The 23,951-nt window shown below is 38.7% G+C and overlaps 1 protein-coding gene across 6 annotated transcripts in view; it reads left to right on the plus strand.

The window, feature by feature from the left end:
• The window catches only part of pparg (peroxisome proliferator-activated receptor gamma), a 39,692-nt gene extending 16,093 nt beyond the window's left edge, over positions 1 to 23,599 (plus strand). For 4 of the 6 annotated variants that reach the window (XM_017450362.3, XM_017450361.3, XM_017450364.3 and 1 more), the window contains exons 2-7: positions 3,764 to 4,330; positions 6,376 to 6,545; positions 9,940 to 10,078; positions 16,526 to 16,725; positions 20,048 to 20,534; positions 22,256 to 23,599. In XM_017450362.3, coding sequence (XP_017305851.1) covers positions 3,766 to 4,330; positions 6,376 to 6,545; positions 9,940 to 10,078; positions 16,526 to 16,725; positions 20,048 to 20,534; positions 22,256 to 22,503 — 1,809 coding nt within the window. In that variant the 5' untranslated portion in view covers positions 3,764 to 3,765 and the 3' untranslated portion in view covers positions 22,504 to 23,599. The remainder of the gene's footprint in view (positions 1 to 3,763; positions 4,331 to 6,375; positions 6,546 to 9,939; positions 10,079 to 16,525; positions 16,726 to 20,047; positions 20,535 to 22,255) is intronic. The other 2 variants (XM_053674223.1, XM_053674224.1) reach the window with 2 other exon arrangements.
• The last annotated feature ends 352 nt before the right edge of the window (positions 23,600 to 23,951 follow it).

Below are 23,951 nucleotides of genomic sequence, written 5' to 3' on the forward strand. Positions count from 1 at the left end.
CCACCAGTATTTATAATAACTGGCGATCCCTCTTTCACAATTTACACGATTGTCATTAGTTGTATACTTCAGTTGCTTCGACAGCTTTTACTTTAACAGGTTTTCAAACTCGGACTCGTGAAACTTGAGTCTGGGATTACCTTAGCCAAGAAAGACGCATGCAAAGCTGCTCTTAAATGAGGAACTTTCGAAAAAAAAAAAATGCCGTCCTTTTAATGCCTTCTGAAAAGTATAAAATGATGTTTTGAAGCTTTTACTTATACTATTACATAGATCGTTTTAGCAGTGTTCAGCCATTAAATATCTCCTGAGCTGAAAATAAATCATATCATAAAAATGAGCATAGTACACATTCAGTCAGGAAAATAGATTAGATTGTATAACGAACTTTAAATCTTTTACTGTGTATTTTTTTTTTTTTTTTTTTTTTTTTTACAGTTTATGATTGTCAAGATAGCCAGCTCGCCTGCAACCCGTTCAGACAGGGGGCAAAGAAGAAGCCAATAAACATCAATGTATAAAACTTTGTGTATACATAGGAATTGATTCAGTACCTCTAAATGAATTCGGGAAAGTTGAATTGTTTTTCTGAGTGTTTCTCATGACAGTGTGACTAGCCGCAGCTAGGCTATGCTAAGCCATGCAAACTTGCTTACTGCACCGATATGGAGGACTTTTTTGTGCCTTGGTCATATCTAATTTGTTAGACGGTACATACTCACATTTCTAGTGTGACATCGATCGAACTATTGTGTGCGTATTACAACGTATCGGATAACGGATAATCAGCACCAATAATAAAAGTGTCTTAAATGTGATACAAACCTATGAAATATAATACTATAATAAATATAATACTTTTTTTTTTTTTTTTTTTTTGAAGTCTGTGGCTGACCACAACTGTCTACCAATAGCTGGTGGGCGTTCTGGCGCAGTATGGCTGCCGTCGCATCATCCAGGTGGATGCTACGTACTGGTGGTGGTTTAGGAGATCCCCCCTCCCATACAATATAAAGCGCTTTGAGTGCCTAGAAAAGCACTATATAAATCTAAGGAATTATTATTATTATTATTATTATTATTATTATTATTATTATTATTATTACCTGTCCTCTGAACACTGCAAGATCAGGCTTGACTGGGCCGGAACAATGAATGTCCATAGCGTTTATTATCTGTTGTTCAAATAAGCTGCATTTACTTAATCTTGCTTTGTTCGTCATGTTTTGTTACCATCACTTCAACACTTACACAGTTCAAGTCCTGTAAGACATGAGCCAACACGTGATCCCTTTATACCGATGACCTGTTTGTAAAGAACAGTTTAGCATAGCAAATGAACCAACTAAAATGTTATCATTTCTGTGATCCGTTTTTAAATTCGCTCATCGGGATGATAAGCCTGTGGATTCCACCAGAATGTGATGACTCTAAATATCACCACTGAGAAAGCAGATTGAGAGAAAGGGAGTCTGTGTCTCACCAAACCACACGTCTGACTCTGTATCTTCCCCGTTTTTCCAACTGGAGCAAAAGCCCTGCGAGGAACATGTTTACTACTTTTCAGAGTGGATACGTTAGGGACAGAAAGTCATGGCAGTGCTAAGAATAGAGCGTTCTTATTGCCCGGCATTTCCTAAAAAATGGTCAGCAGAAGTGTGCTCAGGTGATTTTGTGGAGATTCCATTCATTCATTCGCATTCCATTAAAGGTGACAAGGGAAAAAATAAGTCGTTGAGCAGAGGATGTTTGCAGCATATAGGTATTTTGGGAACCGCTTGGAACCATATCAACAATTTAGCTATTTATGGAATATTCAAGAAATAGAGTGGGCACTGGTTGAGCCCAGTTTGACACCTGGACTTTTCCCCCGACTTCATACGCGGTTACACTAGGAGTCATGGAGAAGACTCTAAATATGTTTGCAGCATAAAGATATTTTGGGAACATTGCTGGGAACCATGTGAACAATTTAGCTATTTTTGGAATATTGAAGAAATATATTGGGCACGATTTGAGTCTTGTTTGTCACCTGGACTATTTTCTTTTTGCCCCAGCTTTACACACTGTCACACTTGGAGTAGAGTCTAAAATAAAATTCCCATGTAGATCAAATTAAAGGCAGGATGAATTTTCGATAAACTTTATAAATCCCTCGTGGAAGTCATATGCATAGCTATCTGGTTATAAAAGCAGTCCTTGCGCAATAGCTGGCTTTGATTGTGTAAAATCTTTCTGATCGATATGGAGGGATTTAGGGCAATCAATGAATTGTTTTTTTTTGTTTTTTTTTAAATTTACTGAAAAGGAAACACAAATAACATCAAACATCAGAACATTTAGTTTATGTTCAACCATGTCCTCTGTAGTGTGAGTGCACTATGGAGTTAACAGTGAAGATTGTAGCATAAAGCTCTCCAGAGGCGTATACATTGCCCTCCAGAACTACAAGGAGCCGTCATTCAAATGAGCAAAAACATGATGTAGAAAAAGAATAACGTGTGGAATGAGCCACCAGCCACAAAACAGCCCCAAAGCATCACCGATCCACTCCTATATTTTACAGTGGAGTGGAGTATAGGGTGCGTTTTTTCAGCAAAAATTGCTGATTGTGTGCTTTTTTTTAAATAACTTTACATGTTCGTAAAAACTACCGTAAGTTCCCTTTAAATTGAAATTAAGATATAGAATGATACATTGTTTAATAAGCTTTATTGCCCAGGAAACTATTAAAATGGCCTAGGAAACATCTCTATATCACAATCTATCAGTACGCAAATTGGGCAGTGCGTCGAACTATCCCTTTAGTCATGCTACTAGCTCACTTTTGTGATACATAGACACGATGAGAGTTTATTATCCGAGTCTCAGTGCGCTATATGATATTCTGAATGATAGACAATCCTTTAAAAATGAAGCATGACAACCACAAATTTTGTTCCTCATAAACTGAACTTACGTGTTAACACTCCTTGAATCAGTTTTGTTTTTTGTTTTTTTTATGGAAATATAAAGTCCATTTTAAATTGAAAAGTATGAACTAGCAACAAATTTGACGTAAAGGTCAACCTAATTGGAATTAGCGACGTAAGGAGAGCTTCAGTGATATTACAGTGGAGCATTAAAATGAAACACTCTTTAGCTTTCTTATAGTTGTTTTCAGTAGGTGCTCTTCTGATTTTACTCCTATTGCCAAAGTGTTGCCCCAGTCACATACTCTGTAAGCATTTCATAGAATAAATACAGGCTGAATCAATCTCTCTCTCTCTCTCTCTCTCTCTCACTCACACACACACACACACACACAGTGTTAGGCCAAGGCCTTGGTACTTGCGTCAGTGGCAGACCTCAGGCTGTTTTCATGAGCTGCGAGGCCACTTGGGAGAGCAACAATCATCTTAAGCAACTCCGTGCTCTTCTTGTCCTTCCTTTGTCTTCATGGAGAATTAGAGTTAAATGCTGAGCTGATTTGAAATTAGCGATGTAGTTATTTGTTTAGGTGAAAGAATAGATACGTTTGCTAATTCTGTTATCTCTTAGCTGGGCTGAGATGGAAACATTAACCTCTTAGCCCAGCTTGATTTCTCATTACTCATACTGTAGCATAACTGGCCATACTAAAAGAAAAGAAAAAAAAGAACATGAGATGAGTAAGAGTTCAGAGACTGGGAATAATAAGTTAAGAGGTTCTGTTGGTGCGATTTGCCTTTTGCCTTATTGCCTTTTGCCTCATTCAAAATCTGTGTATGTGTCTCTTGGGTAGATATGGTGGACACACAGACGTTTTCCTGGCCCACGGGATTTGGCCTAAGTGCTCTGGACCTGGAGGGACTTGACGACAGCTCACACTCTCTGGACATGAAGCCTTTCTCCACGCTCAATGACTATACACCTATCTCTGGCATCGAGTACGCACCTAGCCCGGGCCAGAGCGAGACGACGCACATGATGGATCTGACGCATATGTACAACTACAGGGCCCAAGAGAATAACTATAGAGCTCATGAGAACAACTATAGACTGCAAGAGAACGGCTATAGACCACAAGAGAACAGCTACAGACCACAAGTGAACAGCTATAGAGCACAAGAGAACAGCTATAGTGCACAAGAGAACAGCTATAGAGCACAAGACACCGGCTATAGAGCACAAGACACCGGCTATAGAGCACAAGAGAGTGGCTATAGGCCACAGGAAAGCAGCTATAGAGCACAAGAAAGCAGCTATAGAGGACAAGAAAGCAGCTATAGAGCTCAAGAAAGCAGCTATAGACCACAAGAGAGCAGCTACAGAACTCAGGAAGACAACTACAAAGTACATGAAACCCAAAGTATGAACCATACGTCTTTCAACATTGTTTAAAATCATGAGCTTTTCTCTCCAAGTCAAAAGTAATGTGTGTTTTATTACTCATAGGGTTGTTTCTGGTCATGGATTAAGCCAGTTCTTGTTTATCACTGAAAATAATTCTTAATTCTGGTCCCAGAAACTTCCTCAATGAGCATTTCTTACTAGAATCCTGTGTGCACATTACATACGTTGTATAACAGGTGCATCTCAAAAAATTTGAATATCGTAGAAAGCTTCTTTTTTTTTCCCATAATTTAATTCATAAAGTGGGATTTTAATATATTTTAGATTCATTACACATGAAGTGAAATATTTCAAGCCTTTTTAAAAAAAAAAAAAATCTTGATTATTACGTCTTACAGCTCATGGAAATGAGATACTGGGAAAAATCTCAAAAATATTAGAATAAAGAATTCATAATACAGAAATGTTGACCTGAGAAGAGCTCTAATCAGCAGATTAACTCAAAACACCGTTGCTCAGTGGTCCGAAGTCCTCTTTTCAGATGAAAAACAATTCTGCATTTCATTTGGAAATCAAGATTCCAGAGTCTGGAGGAAGCGTGGAGAGGAACAGAATCCAAGCTGCTTGAAGTCCAGTGTGAAGTTTCCACAGTCAGTGATGATTTGGGTTGCCATGTCATCTGCTGGTGTCAGTCCACTGTGTTTTCTCAAGTCGAGAGTCGATGCAGCGTCTACCAGGAGATTTTAGAGCAGTTCATGTTCCATCTGCTGACGAGCTTTATGGAGACGCTGATTTCCTTTTCCAGCAGGACTCGGCACCTGCCCACAGTGTCAAAACTACAAGTAACTGGTTTACTGACCGTGGTGTTACTGTGCTTGATTGTCCAGCCGACTCGCCTGACCTGAACTCCATAGAGAATCTTTAAGAGACACCAGACCCAACAATACAGACGAGCTGAAGGCCGCTATCAAAGCGACCTGGGCTTCCAGAACACCTCAGCAGTGCCTCAGGCTGATCGCCTCCATGCCACACCGCACTGATGCAGTAATTCATACAAAATGAGTCTCGACCAAGAATTAAGTGCATAATACTTTTTTGAGTTACTGGACTTTTGATTTCCATGAGCTGTAAGCCGTAATCATCAAGATTAAAACAAAAAAAAGGCTTGAAATATTTCATGTTATGTGTGATGCATCTAAAATATATGAAAGTTCCACTTTTTGAATTAAATTACGGGAACAAAGAAACTTTTCCACGATATTCTAATTTGTTTAGATGCACCTGTATATTCGTATATGTATATATACGTACATATGTATCTACAGCCAATGGGCCTCATTTATCCATCTTTTAGTAAAGTTGTATGTAAATGCTTTTGTAGTCCTAACTGAACTAAAAATCTAGCGCTGGGCGATACATTGATATCATATCAATATCGTGATACATAATTACACAATAGTTTTCTCAGATATCGCTGGTATGGTGATGTATTGTTAACGTTTTTTGTTTTTTTTTAAACTTAATCTTCTTTGCCTTTGTAGGCATTACTTTTTTTTTTTCTTTTTTTTTTAAAGTACCGTCAAACTTATATATCATGATAAACACCGTGTATCGTAGGAAAGTCCTCAAGTATCATGATATCGCCCAGCCTTATAAAAATCCCCACCAAAGTTTCACCAAACACTGATTTTCGTTGTACGCACGTGTATATGTTGATAAATGCCAATTACCTGTAAATGACCAAGCGCATTCATGGCACAGCCGATTTGCATGTCGTGACGCCCACAGAGCTCCGAAAAAGTTTGTAGGAATTACTTCACGACAGTAACAGCATCTGTATTCATTCCTAACGCTGAAATATACATGACGAAACAAATCACATTATTGTTCATTCATACACATTAATTCATAACAAACAATCATGTCATGAAAGTAAACAAAACAATGTTATAATAAATACCAGGCTGCTGGTAGCTTTTTTTAAACACCTGTGTATTTTGTGTCAGCTTTGTAAGACAGTGATCTGCTCCTGATGAAGCATGCTGTGGTCTTTTCAATCAGGTTCGATTAAACTCGAGCCCGAGTCTCCACCACAGTATGGCGAAAACAGCATGGCGTTCACGAAACAGCACGAAGATCCGTCCACCTCAGTTTTAAACATCGAGTGTCGTGTGTGTGGGGACAAAGCTTCAGGATTCCACTACGGTGTTCATGCCTGTGAGGGATGCAAGGTACAGATAACGAATCCACTCCTGCAAAGCTCATAGGATTGTGTGTTACAGGGCTAAAAACAAATGCCACGTGGCATCTTAAAGCCAGAATCACTTTCTTCCCAAGCACATAGTGTAGATTTGTATGATTTGATGCAAGCATCAGACCCAAGTAGGAAGTGTTGATTTTCATTTCAATATCTGAATATACTCTATTTGTCGCATTATCTTATGACATTACTAACTATCAGTGTTGCCTTCTTATTCCAAGAAGTGGGCGTACATTACATGTAACCGTAACATACAAATTATTTTCTCGAAACACAGATGATCACCGACTCGTTTATGATCAGGAAATGCCCAAAAAAATCTCCCTCCCGTCATTCAGATACATTAAGTTTCATTTCGTACCCAGACATGTAGACAAGGTCAAAAGGTGTCTGAATATCTCTTTTTTTTTCTTTTTCTGTCTGTCACTTGAACCACAAAAGCCCCGTCGCAAGTTTCCATTCAAAGAAATGCATATGGGCAGAGAGATGTGTCTGAATAAGAATAATCATGTGAGTGGGTGAGCCAGACTTCTCACTCACATTTCCATTCCACAAACTCTAGACACGGGGGCTTGTTAAAGTAGGCAGACAGGTAGGTGCGTGGGTTTGATGATACACCTTTAGACAAATTAGTAGTACACCCACATGAGTCTAAATGGAATTACCCGCACTTCATCATGATGTTGTACAGTTTAGGAGGGGAAATGTTAAAAAGCAGGGATCATGAATAGTGTAATAGGACAGCGTCAAGTTTAATGAAATCTACGTTATGAGAACTTTTTTTTATGAGAAACTTTTTATGATTGACAATGGGGGGTTATGGAGGTGCATTTCTCCTGATACACGTCTATCAGGTCAAGTCTAAATTTGAGTTATAGTGAGAAAATACCGAAACATCATTTCTATCCCTTTCTCTCATCAAGTAACAATGCCTGACATTAGGTTCAGCCAACCAGGTTAATACACAGATTGTTCTAAAATACAAAAGCCTTTTTCGGGTGGAGTGTTATTTGGCTCGACTTCCTCTTTCTATTTATAGTCCAAAATGCTGCTAAAAATAACAATTAAAGTATAACAAGGAGAACAGAACGTGCACGGAAAACATCCTCTCCGTTTTATAATGCTTCCTATGCTCCGTGTAGACACAGTATGATGCTAATTAGCAGTGCCGTAGATTGTTCATAGTGGAATCCGAATAGAAATGACCCCCAAAAGGATGAAAATTCCTGTGTAATGGGGGGGTCGGAGGGGGGAATGTGTTATTATTGACAGTATAAGTAAGCATGATTTAATTTTCTGTTTTCGTTCCATTCGTTTTTCATTTAATTCACAGTAATTACCAGAATGCAATGTAACATTGAGTTATTTGCTTATTTACTGAACAGCTACGTTTCTTTCTTGCTGACCTGTAGCAAATGTGCGGCCCAAACAATTTTATATGGCACAAACGTGCAATATAAAACGCCCAGTAGTGTACTACAACTCGACATATTCACAGATTCAAACCAAGACCCAATGTGTAGTGGCTGCGTGTGGACTCACATCTCGCATGGCTGAAACACTGGTTAAAATAGAGGCCTACCTGCTGTGGTTGAAGTCGTATCTACATCAGGAAATGATTCAGAAACATGTTAGGTGTTGGAGTGATTCAGTGATTGACTCCAATTCCTGAAATGTATCTGTGTAGAGACCTACATATAATCATGGTGAAATTATGAGAAAAGCTCATAAACAAGAGAGATGAGAGACTAAAGAAATGTATACAAAATACTGCTGTGGACCAGGCAGAAGTAGATTTTGACACTCCTGGACTGACTGATAAAATAGATAGATAAATAGATACATACATAAAACTATTAACTATTGTCTAAGTGAGACTATAAGATTGCATTCTGCCCAAAGTCCAATCCAGGAGATTCTGCAGAGTCGAATGGACTATATAGATAAACATTGAGACCCATTATCTCTGAGTGAATAATGACTTCGCTCTCTGACTGCGGGCTTAAAGCTCAGGTGTCCAGTCTTATCCAGAAAATGCCAGTGTGGCTGCAGGTTTTTTCTCCAATCAAGCAGGAGCAACTCCTGATAGTCGCCAGGATCGGCGGATGGGTGGAATCAGGCATGACTTCTGCTTGGTTGGAATGAAAACCTGCAGAGACACCAGGGCTTTACGGATAAGATTGTACAATCCCAGTTTAAAGCATGCACAGGCGCATCTCAAAAAATATCAATATCATGGAAAAGTTTGTGTTTTTTTTTCCATAATTTAATTCAAAAAGTGGAACTGTCATATATTCTAGATTCATTACACATCAAGTGAAATATTCCAAGCCTTTTTGTTTTATTTATTTATTTTTTTAATCTTGATGCTTACAGCTTACATCTCATGGAAATCAAAAATCCGGTATCTCAAAATATTAGAATAAAGAATTTATAATACTGAAATGTCGACCTTCTGGAAAGGATGTTAATTTATGCACTCAATACTTGGTCAGGGCTGCTTTTGCACGAATGAAGTTTTCCACGATATTTAAATTTTTTGAGATGCACCTGTATGTGAAAACCTGGCAGGATTTAAATATCATCTTAGGTTCTGTATATGATAATGAATATACTTTTCAGATTTGTTTTTTTGTTTTTTTTGTCTGAGAGTGAAAATGAACCTTAAATAAATCTTAATCATTCAACTTTCCCAGTGTTTCAGTTAACCATTATATTATAGTGTTGCACTACATGGTATCACATGTTACCAATTTGCAGTTCGGGAGCCATTTATAAATTACCCACACTTGTTTAACATCCATCCATCTTCTATACCGCTTATCCTTCCTTCAGGGTCATGGGAGAACCTGGAGCCTATCCCAGGGAGCATCGGGCACAAGGCGGGGTACACCCTGGACAGGGTGCCAATACTTGTTTAACATGATGTACGGTTTTTGAGGGAAAATGTTAAAAAGCAGGGTCCATGATTTGCGTAATAGGACAATACCAAGAAACTATTCATGATTGACATGGGTTGGGCAGGGGAGGTTGTAGAGGGGGTTGGGGTGGGATTGGGGGTGTATTTTACCACATCTAAATTTGATCTCCTGTTTGACTGGAGACAAATCCTGCAGCTACACCCGCCCTTTTGCGATTAAGATTGGACATCACATTTGACTAATTTGCCATTCGGGAGCCATTTATACATTTGTTTACTGCAAAGAAAAACAACAGGATGTTCCTAACAGACGAGACCTTGAGCAAATTGTTAAGTACACAATTAAAATGAGGCTCCAACAATACATATCATGTTTTGTTAACATTCCAGGTCACAAGTTTACTGAGCTTAACAAATTGCTATTAACTTTCGCTTGCGTTCTCAGGGGTTCTTTCGCCGTACGATTCGCCTAAAGCTAGTCTACGATCATTGTGACCTGCACTGCCGCATCCACAAGAAAAGTCGCAACAAGTGCCAGTACTGCCGCTTCCAGAAGTGCCTGATGGTGGGAATGTCGCACAATGGTAAGATCTGCTTTTACCTCATGTTCTGTTGTTGCAATGAATGTCCTGCTCACCAAGTCTTAGCCTCAGATGCTCCATCTACAGACTGTGGAATTTATATTGTACAGGTAGATGGGCACAAGTATTTCATTGGTAGTACTTACTTACTTAATTATATAATTAATGAATATATTTCCATATGTATTTAGCTATTTTGTTTGAAGCAGTTAGTGGCGAGTAAAGATGCTTTTGTCAACAGGCAACAGTTGTAGCATTTTTCTACACAGTTTTAATGGCCTGTGATTGGTCAATTGCGATGCCAATCAAATGACCTCTTTCTGTGAAAATAGCCCGTTCTTGATTATGTTGAGTGATGAAGCCTACCAGACATACTTGGCTTTACCCAGCTTATCCGCTCTCAGACCAACTCTTTTGATCCATCCATCCATCCATTTTCTATACCGCTTATCCTACTTATCCTACAGGAAACCTGGAGCCTATCCCAGGAAGCATGGGGCACAACCTGGACAGGGTGCCAATCCATTGCAGGGCACAATCACATACACATTCACACACCCATTCATACACTTTGGACACGCCAATCAGAGCCTACCATGCATGTCTTTGGACTGGGGGAGGAAACCCACGCAACACAGGAAGAACGTGCAAACTCCGCACACACAGGGCCGCGGTGGGAATCAAACCCACAACCCTGGAGGTGTGAGGCGAACGTGCTAACCACTAAGCCACGGTGCGCACAACTCTGCTGATTTTATAGCAATTAGAATTTTGAGATGTGTTTAAACAAACAAACAAACCAATAAATAAAGAACCTCGTTATAGAGCACTTTTGATTGTACGTGGCAACTCAACGTGCTGTTCAGTCAAATAAAAAAATTAGATCATCAAAATGAACGTAAAAATAACAAGCATAAAGATTCATAAAAAATATAAGTACAAAAATAAGCATAAGGTTAACGTAAATTAAATAAGTAAAACAGTATTGCAAACAACATAAATATCAAAACACAGTGGAATATTTTGTCCAAAAAATGCTAATATCGCGTATAATGCGTCACCTTTAGTGACACTGCCAGTTTTGAGAAGCGCTATTCCTTTGCTGGAAGGGCCTACTGTTTCAGAGAAAACTATTTCCAGCCAAGACACATGTTCAAGGCATGTTGCTGTAAGAGTGAAGTAGCAGCACTTTGCCCTGCTCCTCTCGTCGCTTCCTCTTTGTGGTCGCCAGCTGCATCGACTGTGGCTTTATTGTCAGAGCGTGCAAAGCACCTAAACGTGTGTCACCACATGACTCTCAAACAGACTTTCCTTGACATGTAGCACCCTCATTCACACCCCTGCAACCTCAAAACAAAGCAGTACTATTCTAATATCAGCAACTGTTCTGCCAAAGCTGCCATGAGCTAATAGAAACCGAAAGCGTTTGCTACTGTAGCAAGTTTAGCTGTCCTTAAAAAAACATTAAAGCTAGTTTTTTTTGTTTTTTTTGTGGGCTTGCTGTGTCATGTAAACATATCTTTTTTTTTTCCCAACTATTTTGGGGATCATGTACATCTCTCTGCAGGAAGGACCTGCTGTTTCATAAACAAACTAACTGGTTGTGGCACGCTCAAGCTAAGCTAGCTAATTCGATGCTGCTGCATTACGTTAATTAGGTAATGTTAAAGTTAAATGTTGAATGATAACGTTAAACTGTGCAGCATTGGGACAAGAGTAATAAACTGGGAAACAAACAAACTCATTATATATATATATATATATATATATATATATATATATATATATATATATATATATATATATATAAAAGAGAGAGAGATGTGACATTGTTGTCTGCTAGCAGGATTGGATGTTGGGAATCTGTTAAAAAACTGAAGCCGATGAATGCTGAGGAATAATAAACGGATTCATTATGCATCATGCTGGGTAAACAACGGACAGCTAAAACCCTACGTTCAGTATGATAATGCTTTCCCAGTTGAGGCAAACATAATTAAGACCTACAATGAAAACCCTAACAAGTTCACTGTACGCAATTGATTGAGTAAACCTTCATTTAATTAAATTGAGTAATGGGGCCTCCCAAAACTTGTATATTTAAGTTCACTTAATTTGGTGCTCATGTACAGCGGCCTCCACTAATAGTGGCAGCCTTGAGCAAAGAAGGCTGTGACAAAGTGTCTTTATTGTTTAACCATTTGATATTTTTGTTCAAAAAATTCACAAAAATACTCTGCTCTCATGGAGATCAGACAATTGCAAACACAACACAGGTTTACCAAAAAAAATATCTTTGTTAAATATAGGTGTGCAACAATTATTGGCACCCTTTTAGTCAATACTATGTGCTACCTCACTTTGCCAAGATAACAGTTCTGAGTCGTCTCCTATAATGCCTGATGAGGTTGGAGAATACATGGTGAGGGATCTGATACCATTCCTCCATACAGAATCTCTCCAGATGCTTCACATTTCGAGGTCCACACTGGTGGACTCTCCTCTTCAAGTTCACACCACAGGTTTTCTATGGGTTTCAAGTCGGGGGACTGGGGTGGTCATGGCAGCAGCTTGATTTTGTGGTCAGTAAACCATTTTTGTGTTGATTTTTATGTATGTTTTGGATCACTGTCCTGCTGGAAGATCCAACCACGGCCCATTTTAAGCTTTCTGGCAGAGGCAGTCAGGTTTTCATTTAATATCTGTTATATTTGATAGAGTCCATGATGGCCCAAAACATTAAAGATACCCCAACATATTTACCCGTGGGCATGAGGTACTTTTCCATATGGCTACTTCTCTGTGTGCGCGAAAACTGGTGTTTATCGCCAAAAAGCTCTGTTTTGGTTTCATCTGACCATAGAACCTGATCCCATTTGAAGTTCCAGTAGTGTCGGTACACTGAAGATGCTTGAGTTTGTTTTTGGATGAGAGTAGAGGCTTTTTTCTTGAAACCCTTCCAAACAACTAGTGGTGATGTAGGTGACTTCAGATTGTAGTTTTGGAGACTTTCTGACCCCAAGACACAACTAACATCTGCAGTTCTCCAGCTGTGATTCTTGGAGATTTTTTGGCCACTCGAACCGTCCTCTTCACAGTGCGTTGAGACGATATAGACACGCGTCCAATTCCAGGATGATTCATAACATTTCCAGTTGACTGGAACTTCTTAATTATTGCCCTGATGGTGGAAAGGGACATTTTCAACGCTTGTGCTATTTTCTTATAGGCATTTTTGAAGCTCAACAACCTTTTGCAGCACATCACAGTTAGATTCCTTGGTCTTACCCATTGTTATGAATGACTAAGGGAATTTGGCCTATGTGTTACCTCGTATTTATACCCTGTGAAACTGGAAGTCATGGTTGAACAATTTCCTGTTCCTAGTCACCCAGGTGTACTAAAAAAAAAAAAAAAGATCAATGGGAATTTACTTCAAATATATTTTTCTCATATGAAGTTTTTTTTTTTGGATAAACCTGTGTTGTGTTTGAAACTGTTTGATATCCATGAGAGCAGAGTATTTTTGTGAATTGTTTGAACAAAAAATGAAAAGGTTAAACAATAAAGACAATTTTTCACAAACTTCTTTGCACATATTTACCAAGGGTGCCAATAATACTGGAGGGCACCGTAAAAAGTTCACTTAACTTGATGTTCATATAGCGTACTTTATAGTTTACTGAACAGGAATCGGACTCAGGTCGCGGTGGTGAGAGCGTCACATGCTAGCCACTGGTCCAGTCTAGCTAACTTATGTGCTTAAACAATTAAGTTCATTCACATGGTGTTCATTTCAAGTATATTTAAATACAGGGTATCCCAAAAGTCTCCATACATAGGGAAAATGAAAACTTTTAAACAAAAACTAACTAAATGTACAAAACATCGTGTACGTCATTGCCATTTCTTTGTAAACACACCCAGAGTCGTCTCTAGTACTCATGATGAAATCTTGAAACCGGTACCAGCAACAGACGAGACGAAAAGGACCACTTTTACAATGAGTATTTTAATAAATGATGATTTTGAGTACATAACACTTGGAATCTTAAGTGTATGTGTTGTGTAGGTAAATAAGTTAAACAAACTAAGATTTTTGATGTATGGGTCTAAAACGCAACATTGCACATAATGTTTAGTCATGATTACTTGATTGTTCAAGTAAAGACAACATTAGGGTTTACAGTATACCTGGAGTATACAATAACAATGGGTTTAAGGTAAATATTGGGTTTAAGAATAAAATTGTAAAAAGTTCTTGGTAGATTATGACTTCTGAGCTGTTCTATAGTAGTCTCTATTTTCATATTTCTTACCCACATTAACTCCTCATTCAGAAACATTTTCTACGGCGTATTTATACAACATTGCCGACTAATCCGATTCGAGAACTGCACATTTAAAACTGACTATCCTCTGTTTTGTTATATTCAGAGTAAAACAAAATTCATCTTCCATGTTTTGTACGGTATTGCCCTTTAACACCGAGTTGGTCCCGCTTCGCAGTTATAGCATTCACCATTCTTCCGGGAAGGCTTTTAAACTAGATTTGGGACATTGCAGTGGGGAATCCCCGATTTATCCACAAGAGCATTACTGAGGTCAGGCACTGATGTGGGGTGAGGAAGCCTGGGGTGCAGTCGGTGTTCCAGTTCATCCCAAAGGGTTGCGGTCAGGGCTCTGTGTAGATCACTCAAATTCTTCTACACCAGCTTTTTCAAACCATGTCTTTGTAGTGCTCGCTTTGTGCACAAAGGGCATTGTCATGCAGGAACAGGATTGCGCCTCTTAGTTCCAGTAAAATCTTAATGCTACAGCATACAAAGACATCCTATACAATTGTGTGCTTTCAACTTTGTGGCAACAGTTTGGAGAAGAACCACATAAGGGTGTAAAGGTCAGGTGTCCATACTTTTGGCCGTATAGTGTACCTACAAGGCCTTTCAACTTTCTCTGTGTCTTTATGAGAGTGCAGAATGCAGGTGTAGCTCACAGAGCGACGAGGTTATCCGAGTTTATCCTTATCAGTAACGTTGCCTCTAGTTGGCTGCCTTTGTTTTCCTTCCGCTCACATCGCGTGCTCGCCCTCCCTCTATCCTGCATTTCATGTTGGTTGGGTAAAAATCTCATCAGATTTTTCTGTTTTCTTTATCAATGATTGATGAAGGCACAGCAGTAAATGCGCCATGTCACTGCTGCTGGCGCACTGCCGCCCTGTTGTACAGTACGAGTGATATAAGGAGGCGTGTGCACGTTTACAAAAGGTGTGATGCCCGTGCTGGCTGCCTGTTAATCAGAAGAGTTTTGCGACAAGTCAGGGCACATGGAGAAAAAAAAAGTCGACATCAACTTCCTACCATTAAAAATGTTAGATAAGTGTAAGCCACTGGTTTGTTGGCTTAAAGGCATAGAGGGCTCGACGCTTCACACGTCATCTTTTCAACCACTTTCTACCCCCAAGACAAATACTTATGTGTGGGAGAGAACCCAAATTACAGGTTTAGAAGATTTGCATGGAGCATCTGTGTTTGTACATGTAATGGACTTTTAAAGCAAAGACTAGCAGCCGTTTAAAGGAATATTTTTCATCTGGCAGAACAACATTGGTCAATTGGAAAAATCACTCAAACTTGGCAGTAATAATAATTATTAAATATTATTAAGTGCTAGTAGTAGTTTCATAAATTAGCTGCAGCAGTGAAGTGTTCGTAAATGTTAGTCCAAATCAAGGAAATCGAGTTCACGTAATTGTCAGCCATGAATTAAATCACAGTGTTATCATCATCATCAGTGTCACATGAGTAGAATGAAGGTGTGACAGAAAATCATGGCTGTCATGCTCGGCTCTTGCCTTTGAACCAACACCCAATCTTAAAAATCTCAGTACTGCAAGAGGACAAAGCACAGATTAGCCAGGTATTGCGTCGGCACAACCATTCAGTTAGAGGCAATATAACGTCAGGCCACCTGATACTGAGTTATCACGTGATACCGGGCCGTTGCATTCTTTCCACCTCAGGAAATCATCAGTGAGATTCATCCTTGTATAAATTTCGGAGTTTAGCCCATGAGAGAACAAACACTGTTTATTTATGTGATTTTATATATTATATATATATATATATATATATATATATATATATATATATATATATATGAAATCCTTTGACATGAACTAAAAGGCATTTTCAAGAGGGATCCCCCACTGAAAGCGTTTTCTGGAATTTTAAAAGGAATTTAAGTGGATGCAGGAAACTTACTCCTCGACCAGGTCACTCTGACATTCCCCAACATACCCACGCACTAAAAAACAAACTCCCCATTTCTTTTTATACATCCCACCCACTGATCCCCGGAGTGACCATGTCGTAAGTTGAACCATGTTGGATTTGGGATTTCAGGGGAGTTTATTTGAACATTTTTTTGGCCTGTTTGTCTTTTTCCCAGCCATTCGCTTTGGCCGCATGCCCCAGGCAGAGAAGGAGAAGCTCTTGGCTGAAGTTTCCTCCGATCTGGAGCACATGCACCCGGAGGCGGCTGACTTAAGGGCCCTGGCCAAGCATCTTTACGAGAGCTATCTGAAGAACTTCCCCCTGACCAAAGCCAAGGCCAGGGCCATCCTCTCAGGGAAAACCAGTGACAACGCTGTGAGTTTGCTTTTTATATACAATATATTAAAAACTGCATTGCACATCAGCTGGGGAAGAAAGAAAAAAAACGTGTGGTGATTAATCAGTCATGCCCATTCAAACTGACCGCGCAGCTGCCAGTGCATTTTTATCTATTTGTTTACGATTTGTTTTAAATCAGTTTATAGCAACAATTCAATTGTAATAGTATAATTCACTTTAACCAAACTCAACGCCTAACTAAATAAAGAAACCTCGATGCAGAATATTCAGTTAGCCTAACCATTTAGTCACTAGCAGAAGTGATAACGAGTTAAATTCCAGTTTCAGGTTTCAGATAACAGATGTGTCAGTGGTTATGTACACTGCTTATCGGAACTCATCATAGACGCCAGTCTAGAATAGCATGTTTTTGGCAGCTTAAAGGAAGAATTTCAGGTTTTTAAAACATGTGGACTAGATCACCACTTTTTGTTTTTTTTTACTTTTGAAAACATCCACGATGTTCTAGACCGATATTCAGATATATAGTGTAAAAAAAAAAAAAAAAAAAAACCCTCACATACCTGTATATCTGTAATTTGCGGCTCGAATTGAACATGCTTGTCGGCGAACAAATGACGAGGCTTCCTGGCTTTGCTGGCTAGATACCTTATAATTTTAGAAGGCTGCAGCACACTATAATTTTATAAGCCTGTTTTTTTTTGTTGTTGTTTTTTTTTAATGTCAGGTTTATAGGCTATGAACTGAATGATGAAGTCAGAGCACTTTATTGTGATGTGTACACAGAATTTAACAAGAACAGTAAACCAACAACAATAACAGTAAACAGAGACAATACAATAGAGCACGTTCCGACATCGCAGCAGACAGCAATCAGACATTACATTCAGTATACACCGATTGAATAAATTGTGGACGTGGACGTAGTATGATGATATGAAAGTGCATGCTGGTATAAAATATCAACAAAAAAAAAATCCATAAAGTAGAACAGTCAAAAATTTAGATGTTAGTGTGTAATTCTATACACTTTAGCATAGGTTTAATGCATGCATTATTATATTTAAAAAATGAAAATCCTTCTATTTGTATGGGCAATCAATATAAAGTTCATTAATAGTCTTTCCACACACACACACATATACATATATATACATATATATATATATATATATATATATATATATATATATATATATATATATATATATATATATATATATATATAAATTATATTTGTGTGTGTGTATATTTAATTATTTATTTCAAAAAGTTTTATACTGTTTACATTTTTTTTTTATTCATTTTTATTTATTTTCATTTTGTTTTGTTTTTTTTAATCGAAAAAACATGCATAGGCCTATGTGAAAGTCAATACAGAAACTTTCAAATGTGACTAAAGAAAAAATTTAGATGCATCTAAATTTATGCATAAAAATTTAGATTAGCATCTAAACTAAAATTTACTTCTTTTTTTTTCCATCCGTTGCTCAAGTCACGAGCAAACACAGGATTTTTGTCACTGTTGTTCATAATGAATAGCTTTCAAAGCAAATCGGGGCATATCTATTCATTAAACAGCATTAAACAGTATAACATGAATCTTTGAACAAAAGGCAGGGAGTGATGTTAAGAGTGAAAATGTAAAAACAGACATATTCTTACAGGAGTTATTGTTATTATGTTGTAGTTTGGGTCATATTTCTAACTTAATATCTTGGTATTGATGAGGCTAGACACACATCTAAAACTGTTCATTTAAAAATTCTTAATTTAAACGTATGGTGTAAAGAAATAAAAAAGAAATGCAGTATTGCTGCGAGCGTCGCTAGCAGGAGATATCAGCAAGGCTGTCGGACACTTGTTTTGACTGGCATGGTCTACGATATGAGCCGAATGATACTAAGCGTGGTTGTGTCGAGAATGCGGAAACGTTTATGAAGTCTAGAGAATCGTAAAGTTGTACAACTGTACAGCTCTTTGTATAAGACTAAACCCTGTTCTTACCGATATATTCCCAAACAGTAGACTTGGCTTGGTGATGCGCTTTCTTTTTTTTCCTTCTCAAATAAATTTTTTTTTAAATTGCTTGTACTTTAGCGGGCTCTAGTATAAGCCTGTAGACCATTTGAGGACAAATGCTAATTCACTCTTCTTGGCATTATATGAAATATACAAACATGTCCACTCCTGCGAGAGCTCACACAGCATGCTCGACCCAAAGGTGATTAACTTAAGGAGAAATATGTCACCTTGGGATTTCAGACAATCAGAATATCTTTTTCTCTGCTTACACAAGAGTAAACACCTCGGGGATGATTTGTCTAGAATCCCAGACACCATTTGAACAACTAATCCCTACCTTGAATGCGAATGTCTGCTCTAGTTCAAGTTTGAAACCTCGCCTAATTTAGTATGCGACAGCACAGGGAGGACAAAAGGACAGCAGAATGCTGCTTATCCTGAAGTGAAGTTAGGTCTGCTACGCAATAGTCCAAACAACAACGTAGTGCCGGATAAGATGCTCTCATTTCTCTATTTTGTATATGAATCACCATGGATCTGTTTTATACATCTCGATAGAGTTTTATAGACTGATCAACCGCCGCACTTTTATTCGTACAGCAGGGGGTTCGGCTTAGCGTTATCGATAAAGATAGCCAAGTTTAGATGAAAACACTGATTTATTACCAAGCCAGTGTTCTGGCTCTCCGAAGGGAAACCCTGTATGTGGGAGAACATTTTTGAGGTCAGATTTACAGAAAAGATATCAGCCCTCAGTTTTAAGTGCTACAGTTCAACGGTACCCTTACCTCAGATGACTTATTTAAATAAATTTAAAAACCAATTGAAATGCATTCATTCATGATTAATATCAAATATATTAGCGGTATCCTAGTGTTCCTCCATTTTATCTCGAAGTTATTTGTGATTTCCGTTAGAAATGTGATCAGCGGTGTAATGGTATACAGTTAGGTGTGAACAAAATATAACAAACAAAGTATATCATTTTATTATCGTTCATTGTCTATTGCTAGTTTCACACGATCGTGATGTTCAGTGTATGTCGGTTTGACTTTGGCGTAAATGCCAGGCCTCTAAAGACTCAAGTTATGGATAATACTGAATCCTAATTGTAGTAAATATAAAATGTTTCTGTGTTATCCACATAATCCCTAAAACTAATATTGGCATTATTTCTGAAAGCAGTTAAATACTGAAATTTAGCTTCTTTTAGCCCACAGCTTTTGTGTTATTCATATAATACCTCATAACACAAGTGAAATTTATGCTCATAATCTCGTAAGCTTAAAAGATGTTTTCTTTTGCCCCACAGCCGTTCGTTGTCCATGATATGAAGTCTCTGCTAGAGGGTGAACAGTTCATAAACTGTCGTCAGATCCCACGGCAGGACCATCACAGGCATCTGAATGTGAGCTCAGTTCAGTCAGACCTGCAGCGCGAGGTGGAGCTGCGATTCTTCCACAGCTGCCAGTCACGCTCGGCCGAGGCGGTCAGCGAGGTCACAGAGTTTGCCAAGAGCATCCCGGGCTTCCTGAACCTCGACCTCAATGACCAGGTGACACTGCTCAAGTATGCCGTCATCGAGGTCCTCATCATCATGATGGCGCCCCTCATGAACAAGGATGGCACGCTTATCTCGTACGGCCAGATCTTCATGACACGCGAGTTCCTCAAGAGCCTGCGCAAGCCCTTCAGCGAGATGATGGAGCCCAAGTTTGAGTTCTCGGTCAAGTTTAACATGCTGGAGCTCGACGACACCGACATGGCTCTCTTCTTTGCCGTCATTATTCTCAGTGGAGGTAAGGCACTGGAGCAGGAAGCAAATATATTCAAATCCAAGGGGACGCTTACCGTCGCGTTAACCCGAGCTGCGTTATGTAAATGAAAAGGTCTCGGCGACGTCTTTTGGGTGTTCGTTGATTTGATCGTTTAAACGGATTGAATGATCCTGCGGCAAATCCACAAGCGATAACGAGATTCACTTTCTTCATAAACAACAAGTACAATGCCAGCTAAAACTGGATGAAGGCAGTACATTACATTACATTAAGTAATAGGTGTACTTGCTCAATATCACATGGTAACAGGAAGTCAAGACGTATGACAGTTTGGGTTGTAAATAAACATCATCAAACTGCTGATTATTTATTACTCTAGCCGTGTGACCAGCACTGAGCTTGAAATCACAAGAACAGCAAGCAAATGGTGACAGTGCATTTTATTCTGTCTTTATTCATCCGATTAGAACGTAGCTTCAGTAACAGATTAGCGCTTGGTCATTCGACAGCATTTGGCTTAGTACAACAAGTTCTCAGAACTAAATAACCTCATTTTTATCCCTACAGCCGATCAGACATATTTCTGATGAAGGCATAGAGGTAACACGAGAGATGTGACACGTTTTGTCAATAGTAGACGCCTTCTATTACTGATTTAGAACTGATTACGCATTTAAAATATTTTAAGTATTTAAAAGTTTTATATGCGCCACTCCAGCAATGGGAGAGAAGTGGTTTGAGCTGTCCAAAAACTAGCCAGATCACTAACTTCAATTGTATATAGTGTAGTAGTAAAATTTTACAGGAGGGGCTTCGGTGGCTTAGAGGTTAACATGTTTTCCACAGCAGAGTTTTCATGTTCTTCCCATGCTTTGGGGCTTTCCTCTGGGTACTCCCCCAGTCCAAAGACCGATTGGCTGATTGGCATTTCCAAATTGTCCGTACTGTGTGCAGTTGTGCCCGGCAACGGGTCCACGGTGTCCTTCGCCTTGTACCCAGAGTTCCCTGGGATAGGCTCCAGGCTCCCCTGTGACCCTGTGTAGGATAAGTGCTATGGAAAATGGAATGGTTTTTTAAAGAGAATTTGTAGAAATATCCACACATCAGTATCCTGTCTTTGTTTGAGTGTTAGTGTAGTCAAATTTCTGAAGGCACCTGGTGAAATTTCTCAGGGCGCTACGCTGCTGAGGTACAGTAAACCCAGCACACATAGCTACATATCCCAGAAACCTGTTCTCCTCTCCGCTTGTAGGCACTCATAATCCTTGAGGATTATTTAGGTAAGGAAACATTACATGACCAGCATTTCACCCCAAACAGTTTCTCTTCCTAACTCCCACATATGTATGACTCATAACTCATTGAGCTTATACCAAGCCCAGGTGACAATAGTTCACATGGATTAGCATTTTATCTGACCTGATATTGAACCAGAATATGCAAATTTACATTTGGCTGATTCTGCATATTGTTTATCATTATTGTTGCTACTCATCTCAGCGATAACAAGATGTCTTCTAGAGTTATCTCGCCGATTTATTGGTCACCGTTTTGTGGCCATTTAATAACATCTTACCCTTGAACTTTGATTTATTTTTTTTTGGACACACACGTGTGAAAAATTAACTCGAGATTCACTAATATACGACTCGTATGAAGTAGGAAGGTCCGGACATATTAAACAGTTGTGTAAAAATATTACACAGACATGTAATCAGACTACTTTGTGTTGACTTATACAGATCGTCCAGGCCTGCTGAATGTGAAGCCCATCGAAGATCTACAGGAGAATGTTCTCCACTCACTGGAGCTCCATCTTAAAATGAACCACCCGGACTCCCTCCATCTTTTTGCCAAAGTCCTACAGAAGATGACTGACCTGAGGCAGATCGTGTCCGACCATGTTCACTTCATTCAGTTGCTCAAAGAGTCCGAGATCAACATGTGTTTACATCCACTGCTGCAGGAGATCATGAAGGACCTGTATTAGTGTATGGATTAGCTTGTATTAGCTGAACACGTGTGATCATGCTTTGGTTTACTGCTGAGGGTCTTTTTTTTTTTCCGCCCGTCTGTAAACAGACAGAGGAAGATGGAGTAATCTGTTTAGCAGTATCAGGATGTTAGACAGAGAAGGTCACTTCTGCTATAATGGGAAAGGAAATATATATTTTATAGGGATGCTCCGATCAGCATTTTTGCAGCTGATACCGATACCGATACCGATCGTTCAAGCTTCATATGAGTGATATGTTAGCTTTCTGTTGACCGTCACTGTTAACCTTTTTTTTTTTCCCCCCAGATAAAGTGATACCACAGATGTTGCCTTGGTTATATTCTTTACAGAAATGTTGTAGATTGTTGTTTTAATTGAGAATCAAATAAATAAGCACAACAAATATTCATTTTATAATAAACATGTTAATAGGCTTTTAAAAATACACGGCAAATGGCGAATTTTTCATTGTTTCTTGAGACCTCGTAATAATTCCACACTGGTTTGATGTTTAAACTTTAACGTCATCGTGTGTTTTACGTGCTCACGTTTTACGCCATCAAATCGCGATCGGTTCGTGAGATCGGCCAAATTTAGAGACTAACGATCGAGTCATAGAATGTGATTATCGGCCGATTCCGATCGGAGCATCCCTAATATTTTATTGGGTTAAAAAAATGCATGCAAGTATTTGGAGAGAACTGCCTGTAAACCTGGATTGGAAATGGGGTTTTTTTTCCTAAGAAAGTGCACCTTCGTTTATATTGTTTGCAATAGCAGTTGGAGAGTTTTAAGAGTTAGTAATAAAAATGTGATATGTGATAAACTCGGAACAAACCTAAATGATTTAACATTTTAAATTCTTTGCTGACATGAACAGCTTAAAGTAACATTATCTGTGAATGTTTTTTTACATTGTTCTCACTGGGGAATTATACATGTGAAAGCTTTAATTTTTGATTCTATAATGCCTTTTGTAAATACTATCAACAGATTTGTAATGCCAGCCTCTGTGCAGGACTTGTCATGGCTGTTTTGCATTGAATGGTCGATGAAATGCTTGAAATTGTAAATAAATATTTTCACATAACATCTGCCTCAGCTCTGACCCTGATTTATACTTACGCAAGTTATAGCATGTCGTATTAAGTCCACCTTCTCATTTTGCATTTTTTTTTTTAATGGCTGCCTTCTGATCGTTGGACTGGCAGCCTCAGTTACACGCAAAGCCATTTCCCAGGCATTACGTCAGACCTTTATTGTGTGCCTCTCTCTGAACACACCCTGTAGCGATTGCAAAATCTGACCTCCGCCACTCCCCACAGCAGCTTCACATCTGCCACTTAATCATAGAATTACAGCCAACAGGCAGAAGACAGAAATGTTTTTAATGTAACTTTGTTTCCACTGATTTCTAAACTCAATGGATGTGTTGGGTAATA

This window comes from Ictalurus punctatus, chromosome 21, assembly GCF_001660625.3.
Source record: "Ictalurus punctatus breed USDA103 chromosome 21, Coco_2.0, whole genome shotgun sequence".
NCBI classification, from domain to species: Eukaryota; Metazoa; Chordata; class Actinopteri; order Siluriformes; family Ictaluridae; genus Ictalurus; species Ictalurus punctatus.